Consider the following 12,103-nt stretch of genomic DNA (forward strand, 5'->3'; position numbering starts at 1 on the left):
CGCAGCAATGATCAACAAAGCTTGTGGCTCCTGCGCAAGTTCTTTTGCTGCTGAAATGTCGCAGAGTGTGAGCTCGGCCGAGTTGGTGTTGGGATTTGGTGGCGTGCGTGTGTGTATATATAGGGATGGAAGGGTAGAGTGAGAGAGGCAGAGATGGTGAGGTGTGCAGCAGTGAAGATGAGAGAGGAGGAGATCAAAGAGAGGTGTGTTGAATTGCATGGGTGCATGCATGGGAGCGGGAGGAGGACAAGGGAGGTGATGTTTGAGCTGGGTGGAGACAGCTGGAGAGGCTAATACGTGTCCCTTGCCTGATTTTCCTTGTAAAAATATTGGGCCATATGGGTGCATCTGTGATATTAAAAGGAGAGAGATTGTGATGGTGCATTATCCACCGGCAGCAGGATTAAGAGATGTTGGTTTGCTTTTGTGGAAAGGGAGCTTCCTCGATAGTGCAGTGGTTTTGGAGGTTAGTAATGTTCTGATTTCATTCTGTGTTTTGCAATGGACCTCTATATATGTGTGTGCCTATCTGTCTATCACCCTTCGGTGGGTTTCTTATCTTTGTAACTGTTGCAGCTAAAGTGAGCAATCTTTTTATATCTGCACTTGTATCAATTCAGTTTGGTGGGCATGGCTGCCTGCCAATAGTTCAAAGAGAAGTTTAGCCACTAATATAGGGCACTACAAAGTTCCCTGTTTTGACTATGAAGATGCATATCAGACACCAAACAACTAGGTGCAGTGGGAAGAGAAAGGGAAGAAAATGAAATAGAGTGAGCAGAAACCCTAAGGGCATGTTTGGTTGGATACTTGGGTCCACTTTAATTCACCGGATTATAAAAGGGGCAAATTAAAAAAACAGGATTGCAACGCATGTCCATCCGAATGCTACATGATTTTGGTTTGTTTGATTGAGAATTGTCCTATGAAGGGGTTTAAAGGGAAAAAAATGGAGGAATGCAATAAGAATAGGATTTTCTTGTGGTGTCATTGTTCATCTATTTGGTTTACAAGAATGGAGAAAGGGAACAAACTAAGGAAAATATCCATTAATATTTATTTATTTGGAAGTAATAATATATAAATTTTACAACTCACTAGGACCTCTTTCTCCAAATTCATACATGTCAAGAATGAGAACGAGGTCTTCAAGACATAATAGCATCCTAATTATACATGTGTTCTGAATTTGATTTGACCATATAGTATATATTAGTATCCATGTGTTTTATATGATACAAACACCTAAGTTTTCCTTTTTTGCACATACATTCCTATCCTAATCCAGTGTTTTTATTATTCTTGTTTTTTTTAGAATCATGTGAACCTAATAAGACCAAAATATAATACAAAGGAATCCTTAGGAAAATATCATATGGGATCCAATCCTATGACCGAACGACTAACATAGGACAGATTCCTAAGGATTCCAATCAACCAGAATTTATATGAAAATCCTTTAAATCAAAGAATTCCTCAAAGGAGTTCCATATACATTTTCGAGAATTCCGTTCCTTAGATTTTTTTTCCTATAGATTTTATTTGGTCTGTAGGATTTCAAATCATATAAATTCTTCTTATGGTATGGAATTCCATAGAAAACTTTCATTTAGGTCCAACCTCATGAAGATTTACATTTATTTGTATGATAAGCATGGAATATGGACAATCCTTTAGGGTCTATTTGTTTCGAAGGATTATCAAAAAAACAAGAATGGAAAAAATGCATGATTAGAATGTCATGTCCAGCAAATCATACAGATTAGGAGCCTACATGAAATTGCTTCAAACGTCTACCATCACATTAAAGATAGATGAGTTGTAACATTAGTTTGAGTGAATGAAAAATTTCCTCCAAAACATGGTGCAGTGTAATCTTTAGTTAGAAAATCCTAATGGTTCTAATCCTAGAAATCAAACGATGTTCATAGAAGAATTTCTTAAGTAGAAAAATCCTCCAAAAATCCCGTGTGATTCCTTTGAATCATGGAACTAAAACAACATGTAATACTCATACGTGCATTTTCAATTCCTATAGTATCCAACATGCTATCACATTCTATTCCTACATCTTTAAGATCTATAAACTAAACATCCCCTATTGCCCTTATGATGTGAGAGGAGCTTACTTGAGATGATGACATAGCAGATGCAACTGCTTGGCAAGGACTAACGATAACTTATTATTGACAGGGCTCCCATTTCCCACTTCCTTTCTCTCTCTTCTTTGTCGCCTTGAGAGTCACACCCTTCTCCAAGGCACATCTCACCTTCCCCTCCGTTGGCCTTGCAGTCGGAGTGGGGATGGAGAAGGTGGTCAGGTTATTATCCTTGCGCATATTAGCAGTAGGCTAGGTCTGGTTTTTTATTTTGCTTCGCCTTCATGGTATTTTGCGTGATGTCGCTTTGTTGCTGCTTCCTGGTGCTAGCGAGCACATCTAGAGCTCGACATCCTCCTCTCTCGGTGGCTATCTATGGTGGACGATGGCGTTTGGGATTTGGAGGAATCAGATTGTTGTTCATCTCTTCTCTGCCATCATATTGATGGTGGACCTGAGAAGACGGTTCCGACCATGCCTTTGACCTATGTCGTGGGAATATAAGAGCAAGCTTAATAGTATAGCCAACTGTTGACTATTAGCTAAGTGTCATGTCATCTATAGTTATTCTGGAGCCAACATGTACAATACTGAACTATAAAATTGTACTACATTATCAACATATGGCCCATCATTCACTCTCACAAAATGCCTAGGAGCACGTGCTAGAGCTGACTCTTGCAAGAGAGCCCACTTCTCTTCTCTCTCATTCTCTCTCTGCTCCAACTAGGCAACAATATATTATCTTAATCCTTATAACTAGCTGACTAGGACTTATTGTGCTTGCTCTAAGGCTGCTTCTTTTCCCTGGGGTTCATTGATAGTGGATCTTCGGCGACCGCTGTCTCCGATCTGCTTTATATGGACGAAGGATAACCTCCTAGGCATGTAGTTGGTTGGTGATCTTCTTCAGTCAGTGTGTGCGACACCAGTTGCTCTTCCTCCTGGATTGAGGCGGAAAAGGAGAATCTTCAATTCTTATTGAACAACACACAATTGTGTTGCCCCAAGTGGCGGCGAGGATGTTGGTTCACCCAATGTAATTCATATCATATGTGCAGTTACATTGCCATTGCGCTTTCCATTTTCTATTTAGGGTCTTTGTTGTGAACTCCTAGATCTTTCCTATGATTTTCATTTATTTCGGAACCTTTGTGTATAATGTAATTCCAGCGCCGAAATAGCAGCTTCATCCCTTGTTCAAAAGGTAAATATATATTGGTAAAGGACTCCAACTAGAGAGTGGGTTAGATCCTTGAAGGTGTAGAGGATGACAAAGGTACTCGGATATGAAGTTGAACTTCCCTATTGGACTGTCCATAACTTGGAATTCCAAGGTAGGGTGTGGGAGCACCGCAGGTCTGCAGCAGCATGCATGGCGAGCCGCGGGAGGAAGAAAGGCAAAAGCAGAAGGAAACGACATGTGCCCGCACACTGTATGACCGTAGCACGGACTACGTCCGTACACCACCCCACCGCCGGCGTGGGCTCCCCGGACGCTGCGGCCAAAGCCAAACCAGATCCGGCTACTCTGCTACTAGTAGTAAACATTTTCATTTTCATCTTGACAGTTCTCGCTTAACCCTCCTGTTAAATGGTGCGTGACAATTCCAGACTCACGTGTGTGTATGTCTATTTTTTTGCGTGGGGCGTGTATGTCTATTTGAGGAGGGAGTGGTTCGTTCATCAGCCGTAGGAATTACATCCATCGTCTTCACCACTGGTCTTTTCTTTTTTCGGGTAAAAACAGGTCCTACATTTTTTTTTAACAAACAGGGGGGTTTAGAAGATCCCGGAATCGCGATGGAGCTTCATCGAAATAACACGTGGCATGTACAAATTGCAAGAAGGTCCTTTACATAACACGTCCTAAAGAACCTATAAATTTGAAGATAAAACCTCCATTTTTTACATAAAGAACCCTAGCAAAGAAAAAAAAGAAAAAGCAATCAAGGAAATGGGTGCCTCCGCCACCATACGCCAGCGACCTCCAGGCATTTTCGCCGATATGAGAGAGCAGAGTGCTCATTGTCTTCGCTCGCTCCCAACGAACAAATCCGACCACCGGCCATATCTAGGATTCCGAGGACGGACCACTTGGTATCCTAGAGGTGTCGAGCTCCATCGATGGATCGAAGAGCAGGGATCCGCAATGGAGGTTGAAGATGGGCCGCCATATCGGCCAAAGATCATGGCGACGATAGTCACCATGTGTTGCGCACAAGGAACAACTCCGGAGCACCGAGAATCGCACCGCCGTTGACCAAAAAGAGATCCCTTGCCTCCATCGTCACTTTGACGACGAGAGGGGCAAAGAAGCTCCTCAAGATCTGGGCAACAAGATCCACAACCGCGCTTATTGAAGAAGGCTCCGCCGGATCTGCCGCCACCACTGCACCTCCACCTTGAAGGGTCACCAGAGAGCTTCACCGGAGACCACTCGAAGACGCCGAAGCGTCGAGCCTCCATGGAATCACGCTAGGGACAAGCCCTAACCCTAGACCTACACTTAGAACTCACGGTGGGCAAAAAACCCGATGACCGAAGACCGAAACCAAAAAGACCGAGACCGAACCCGAAAAGACCAATACCGAAATGACCGATAAAATATTGGGTAGAAATTTTATAGACCGAATTAAGTTTGGTCAATTTGGTCATTTTGTTCTGAATAACCGAATAGACCGAAATGATCGAATTTACGTAAGATTGTCCCAATCTTTAGATTTTTTTATATGCGTGAGATGTGATATTGTTGAATATTCATAAATTTCTCTAGCGTTGTTACATTTTTGTTTAGAATGTTTAACACTTATTCGTGACAATCGATAATAATATATGCAATGAAAAAACATCCAAAATACATCTAAAATGTTGCCAACCTTTTACTAAATAATGTCTAAGTTTTGCGTTGACAACGTCGACCACACTGTTCGGTCATGACCGAACCCGAACCCGAATTATTGGGTACCCGAATTTGTCGTGTAGTAAAAGTAACAAGTATATTTCGATCTTCATTTTTTCTGACCGAATTTAAAATAGACCGAAATACAAACACCGAATTTTCGGTCATGACCGAATGCCCACCCCTACTTAGAACTACACCTACAGAGAGAGGAAGAAGAAGACCTAGTATATCTACACTACAGCCCAAGCCTCCTCTCACATCTTCACGCCAAGCAGAGCCGCTGAAAAACAGGTCCTATTAAGAAGCAATGGTTACATACGCCTCTGGTTTCATCTCTTGACGACAATAGGATCTGAACCAAGCCAAACACCAGTACTATGCTCTGATCTCGCAAAATTTGCAAGACAATGATTTATCCTAACCTATCCACGATCTACTTTACAAATTTGTAAAGACTACATTAACATGTCATAGTTTTAATCTCTCAAAAAAAATTTAAGTACGAGGATCTATCCTGGTCTTTAGCAAGAACAGCTGAGACTAAGTAACTATAGCCCGTGTCGATAATGATGGGAAGATGACTTCGGCAGTAGCCAGATGAAGGCCCTCCAAACAAGCTTTCAGTTCTGCTTCAAGGGCACCTTCACACACGACATAAAACGGCAAGCCAAGGAGATGATTGCTCCATGTTCATCACGTAAATCATACCAGAACCTCCCGTTTCATCTTTAGTTTTGAAAGGGCCATCAATGGTTAATTTAACCCACCCTGCCAGGGTTTGACCCATGGATTATCGGGCGGCTTTCTTTTTCCACCCCCTAGCTAATGGTGGTGCAGCAGTATCCATAGCCGGGAGCTCCACACCTTCGCATCCTATCATGTCTGTTGATGCCGTTTGAACATTCTAAGTTATCTCTAAATAGAAACTTTATGAAATGAGGTGCTCTTTTTCAGGTTGTACTAGCTGTTTTGTATTTGTTTCGTTTACAAGTAAGATTCATGTTTTTTTTTTCCAGGGGAACATGGTGTAAATAGTTAGGTTCTAGAAATTAAAAGTTTTTAGTACCGTGCATGTCTACACGCGTACTTGCTATTTATTTGAAAAATATCTAGCACCAGTCATCATAAAAAAGTACTAGCAGCAATGATTCATGGTAATCTACTGAAAATACAGGTGGGCACGACAAGGGCGTACGGCACATTTGTAGCAGCGGCATGGCAATAGCCGCTGAGGTGCTGGGGCAGATGGCCAGGCCAGGCCGTATCAGAAGCAGGCCCAGGTTAGTGAATGCTGCGAGCTCTTCACTGCTTACTGGTCGTGTTGAAGGCTAATGAAGGAGGAGTGTGTCAATGTGATGGGGCCAAAGGGCCAGCCTAGATTTGGTGTTCCACTTCAGAAGCTAACTATGCGTGCGTGCATGCACCACCTGCAGCTGGGTAGCTGAGGTTTCTAATAATCATCGTATCGATCTGCACTTCGTGTCTACATACCTTGTATTTTCTCACAATTTCCCCCACTCAACATTGTAAGAAGGTACATGATTGTCAACACTAATGCACCACCGTACACAGGACAATACTAGCTTTTAGTATTCTGAATTCAAAAGCTAACTATTTCTTCGAGAAAAGTTGTATAGATATTTTTGGTACCTCCAAGGTATCAGACGGGAACTGAATAATTGTGTCCTGCAGGAACCTTCTGAGCTCCTGCATAGGATATGATGGATAACAAAGCCCCCAATACGCCAATACATTCTGCACTACTTAACTTGACTGATTGACAGGGACTTAGGGGACACAAAAATGAGCTCTAGTTGAAGTACGTCCCCAAATAATTCCAGGTTAATGTATTCTCAGTGCAGAGCTTTCTGTCCAGTTGTCTGATTCGCTCCGAGATTTGGGTTGACCTAGAGCATGTGCTGCCTAACATTACCTTTATGGTCATATGACTGTGCGTCCTTTATTATTCCTCAGTAAACCTCAAACTTTTTTATCTGCCAATGCGGCAGTAACGAAGAGAGAAAAGGCAAGTGGAATAATGTGTCTGATTTTACAGAGTCACAGAGGTAGTTTCTTTTGTGCATCCTTTCTAAGAGAAGAGAATATCCTAGCGTTACTTAACGGTACAGTGGAATTAACCTAACATCTCCTCACGAAACATTGACGTTGATGTCCATTTTCAATGGTGCACGCAGAAAGTTTCCTCCTTCGTATGTTGCTCATTTTAACTGGAAATAAAACTGGCCTGAAACTCGAAGACGGCGCTATACAAGGATACTCAAAAGCAAGTAATGAGATTTCAATGAAGATCAGGTTTAAGAAGGGAACAACGAATGTATGACTTTAACTGAACGATACACGCCGTGGTGTATTACAGACGCAGGAGTAGTACTTTCTTATTCACTCCAACATTAAAGAAATGTTAATTATGGACACGAAGAACAAAATTAGGACCATGGATGCACATGGACATCATAATGATCAGATAAGATCTGGTAATAATAGGGGCAGCTGTGCTACACGAACGACGGGTAGTCTGAAGTTCTAATGGTTCTAGACTGTCAGTTGGCCCATGCCCATTCAAATGATTTAAGTCTTTTATTTTTTGCATACTCTCATCTAGTCAGTATGATCAAGAGTACATAAAACGTGTGAGTATTCATGCCGCCAAATTTCAAAGATTGTTGGGTCTGCCTGAGCATGATCAGTTTGGAGAGTATGAGAATTTATCGAACCAGAAGCTAGGATGAAAACATCCTTCCTATTCATGAAATATACATTACAGAAAAAATATTTAAAAAGTATACATGCATCTGTTCTTTTAATGGGTTTTACGCCTAAGCAAGTGCAACTCACGCCTTGGGAATGTCAAATTTCAGTTGCCTGCACACTGATTGCTGACATCATTAATTTATAGCATCAATAGCTCATATATGGAGCAGCGTGTAAGAAGTATGCAAGTACACATAGTATTCCATATGTACACTTAGGCAAAGTTTTTGAATTCTTTGAAGTGCAAAACATAATTCCTTAGCCAACATACTTCAGAAATTACACCAGGACTACATACGGAGAAAACTTGTTTTACATGATGAGGATGGTATTGAGAGTTAGAGGAGCCCTCATAATGCATTAATAGAACAGATATCTGAGAGCCAGGGAGTACAAAAAGGGAAAAAGACTCAAGATTGAAAATCTTTGCATCCAACTATCTAATCTAAGATCCAAGTCAGGATAATGGTATAAAGTTATTAAGCCAAAAATGGAAACAAAGAGCTCTGATTACAGGGCAACAATATGGCACAATTTGAGCAAGAAAAACAGAACACTGGGATGTCACGTGTGTGGTTCACTCATCACGATTATCAGCTCACGTGTTCTCAATGGAATTAATTTGTCTCATTTTTCTGATTCTTATCTAACTATATTGAACAAGTCAACAAGGTGTAGAAATGACCTTATCTTCAGAAATGGCAAGAGGGGGAGGATTAAATTCAGGCAACCTTGAGATGCGCAAATCACGGAAAGAACTATGTCTACAAAAATAATAGTTATAAAGTATGGTAGTTTCTCCCCCAACATTTCTGTCTTTCAAAAGCCTCGATGTGGTCAGGTATTAATAAAGGAAACAAAAAGAGAAACTTGTTCCTAGTACCATCTGCTTTCTTATTTTCCATGTCATACATACAAAATTACTACTCCCTCCTATTCATATTAATTACCGCTAGTATTGATGTATTTAAAACTAAAATGTGTCTAGATACATCCAGATTAGCGACATTTAATATGGATCGGAGGGAGTATCTATTTTCCTGTTTTCTTGACATCAGTTGTCTAGTTACATGATTTTTTTTTTTGTGAATAGTTCACATGATTTGAGACTCACATGAACTACAATCAGGTAATGGAAAAGTAAGTTTATTAGTGATTACGAAAGATGTCCATGTGGGTTTTTTTCTTGCTTACATGTTACAGGTTGAATGAACATTACATCTGGACCCATTTCAGTTCACTGTTCATGGGATATATCAGATAGATCCAAGATTAGTAGAAAACTGTCAAATACAGAGGGGAAGCATTTCTTGTATTCCTTACTTTGTGAGTAAACATAATGCTGAATTACAACTGCTCGTGTACTCAATTGTACGTAAACAAAATCTACACTTACAAGAGTAGTCATTTACCTTAATAACATTTCCACACAAAATAAAAAGCATCTCAATCAGCTGAAAGCTCTTGAAATTGCATAGATGAAGTCCAATAAACCAGTTCCCCTGAGAAGGCCTTTACCAGTTAAAAGTTCAAAATCTATCAGCAATAGAAAGCCAATTATGGCAGCTCTTCCGTTGATAAGTTCATTGTAAGGGGTGAAACCAAAACCTCCAACACCTTCATCAACTACCATTCTCACCTGAAATTGCAAAACAAACATGTTATATTCTGGCTGCAAAGTGTAAGCAGTCATGTAAATTCCCTTTTTGCTAATAACGGAGTGGAGCAAAGTAAATTAGCAATGCAGAGATCATCACATGAAAGATAAAAGCAATGTATAGGTATAATAGTAAGCTTCAGAGAGAAAGTAATGGAGAAAGGGAAAACGAGACCTCTTCGATGTTAACATCAGATGCTGTACTGCCAGGTTGAGCTTTCCCACTGAACAGAATCTCAGCTGATCCAACAGCGGTACCAGCTCCCCTAATGCTGATGTATATATTCTCTCCATCGGTTTTCGCAGGGTACACGAATAGTTTTCGCAGAACAGGTGTTAGAGCCCTTAAAACAGGGTTTTTGGGGTACCATTCTTTTATTTCCCCAGTGCGAAGATCAAATGTACTGTCTGTTGATGGGCAAATGATGCAACCGTCCTGAAACAAAAATAAGCATAAGGTTGCATCTTTGAGATACGAACTGGAATTATCACATTGAAGCAAGTAATAGAGTTTACAGTCAGAGCATATGGTCAAGAAAAGACTCATAGTATTACAGTTTGTAGTGTCAAAAGAGGGGGGAAAAATAACAGAAGGAAATATAACAAAAAGATGTAATATGGTGTAATAAGAAAAAAGAAAATGTGACATAAGGGCAAAAGAGGTGCTACATGTAAATTCTGGGTTAAGTGACATAACAAACTAAACCCCTTGCTTTTCTCAAATCGTCTATACTAATCTTTAGATATTTGAGACATTAGAAATATTGACATCACAACTCCCAAGTGGTAGCGCCGTCACTTCACACTTGTGACTTTAAAAACCTGACATGATTTAATCCCAGCTGACACCAAAGTCCTGGGCAGGTCTAAATTTGCATTATAGTACGAACGGAAGGGCCAAAAGTGGATAGAAGCGCATGATGTGAATACATTTTAGAAAATTTTAGCAAAAATAAAGCATACTATATTGCTGAACATGTTATCCCAAATAGAAACAGGCATGAGCTATACAGTAACAAAATTTGGCACTGTAACCAGATACACAGAACTTCTTAATAAAGAAAAAGCAGGAACAAAAGAAAGACAGGTAGAGTTCGCTGAGCTTACTTAATCCATCTCGATAGTGCAGGGCCTATGAAACTAGAATAAAATTTTGTAGTGAATGTATAATATATATGGTTATACACACTTCCTTTGATCATTTTCAACAGCTGCACTGTGTGAACTTTATTAAGCGACCAAAGAAGCACGTGAGGCAGTAACTTTGCTCGGGTAGTCATTTGCTAGCAAGACTACATGTAGGGGCATTTTGCCGAGCAGTTTACCTGCGTGAGCTTGGCGTTGAGGAGGCCCTCGGAGTATGCGCCCTCAGCCGGGGAGCGGTTCTCGATGGCAAAGACTTCATCTTTGTACCAGAGAAGCAGGATCTCATCCCCGTCCTGCACGATCACCCGGCGCTCCCCCCGCGGGAGCGCCGCGAGCGGCACGACCGGGACCCAGGTGCGGCCGCCTCCGGCCTCGGGCGGCGCGGAGGGCTCGGCCCCGGACACATCGGTGGCACGGCAGGCGAGCCTGGAGTGGCAGCGGTTGCGCGCGTTGAAGGTGAGGATGCTGCGCGGGGTAGAGGTTGTGGGTGGTGGTGAGGAGGAGATGCGGAAGGAGGAGGGCGCGGTGGTGGTGGTGATGGCCGCCATGGGTGGTGGAATGGAGGGAGGCGTGTGGGGGCGGAGGGGTTAGGGCTTGAGGTGGTGGCAGCTAGGGGTGGTGGTGTGGAGCGGCCATGGCCACAGGACGGAGATAACGGGAAGGAGGAGTTGAGCGTGTGGGTGTGGGGAAGACAAGCCGACACATTTATAGGTTGCTGTCGTCCGGAACAAGTTGTTCCGGCGAACCGACGACGTGGCTCAACTGTAACTCAAATCTGAAAAACTTTTAAAACAACCGCAGGATCTCACACAGTACCGGCCCATTGCTCTTTGTAATGTTACATTATATAAAATTGCTTCTAAGGTTAAAGCATTGTGCCTACCACCGGTAGTGAAAGATGATTTAATCTCACTACTAGGAAAAGGCCTAGCCGTAAGATGGGTGTTAGTGGCGCACCAGGAGGGTAGTGCGCCACTACTACTTAGCAGTGGCGCACCGGAAAGTGGTGGGCCACTATTAAAAATGTAGTAGTGGCGCACCTCTTCTGTGGTGCGCCACCACTAAGTTTGACCATGGGTTTGACCCAGCCTTATACATAGCAATGGCGCACCATGGAGAGGTGCGCCACAGCTATTTTATGTAGCAGTGGCGCACCTCTACATGGTGCGCCATTGCTATGTAAAGGGGATGATGGACATGTTTGGGCATCACTTAGTAGTGGCGCACCATGGTTGGTGCGCCACTGCTAAGTGGTGCCTAAACATTTCCACCACCCCCCCTTGGATCGCAATCGCCTTTTCGGGTTTGGAAAAAATAAAAGAAATAGATAGAAATTTCAAAAAATAAAATCCTTGGAGATGCCCATGTAATATGTCATCTAGGTTTAGTGAAATTTAAAAAAAATGAATTTTGATATATTATGCAAAATGGCGTCATCTTTCGGTAAAACGGGTTTTCTGGTTGCATACGACGTCCGATGAAAAACTTTTTTATATCAAAATCTATCTACGCGAAATTTCCTAT

At 41.8% G+C, this 12,103-nt stretch overlaps 1 protein-coding gene across 1 annotated transcript; it reads right to left on the minus strand.

Moving 5' to 3' along the window:
* Positions 1 to 9,067: 9,067 nt before the first annotated feature.
* Positions 9,068 to 11,202, minus strand: LOC124703498. The gene is made up of 3 exons (XM_047235705.1): positions 10,759 to 11,202; positions 9,609 to 9,869; positions 9,068 to 9,415 (listed from the first exon to the last, which is right to left on the minus strand). The coding sequence occupies exons 1-3, from the start codon at positions 11,125 to 11,127 to the stop codon at positions 9,227 to 9,229; spliced, it is 819 nt and encodes a 272-aa protein (XP_047091661.1). The 5' UTR covers positions 11,128 to 11,202; the 3' UTR covers positions 9,068 to 9,226.
* Positions 11,203 to 12,103: the final 901 nt, after the last annotated feature.

This window comes from Lolium rigidum, chromosome 3 (assembly GCF_022539505.1).
Source record: "Lolium rigidum isolate FL_2022 chromosome 3, APGP_CSIRO_Lrig_0.1, whole genome shotgun sequence".
NCBI lineage: Eukaryota > Viridiplantae > Streptophyta > Magnoliopsida > Poales > Poaceae > Lolium > Lolium rigidum.

What these genes read in the sequence shown, in the direction of transcription:
- LOC124703498 (XM_047235705.1), bottom strand. Translation starts at nt 11,127, where the DNA reads ATGGCGGCCATCACCACCACCACCGCGCCCTCCTCCTTCCGCATCTCC. An exon ending in TCAACGCCAAGCTCACGCAG is followed by an intron (nt 9,870 to 10,758) that starts GTAAACTGCTCG and finishes TTTTTGTTTCAG; the next exon opens with GACGGTTGCATCATTTGCCC. An exon ending in CTGATGTTAACATCGAAGAG is followed by an intron (nt 9,416 to 9,608) that starts GTCTCGTTTTCC and finishes TTGCAATTTCAG; the next exon opens with GTGAGAATGGTAGTTGATGA.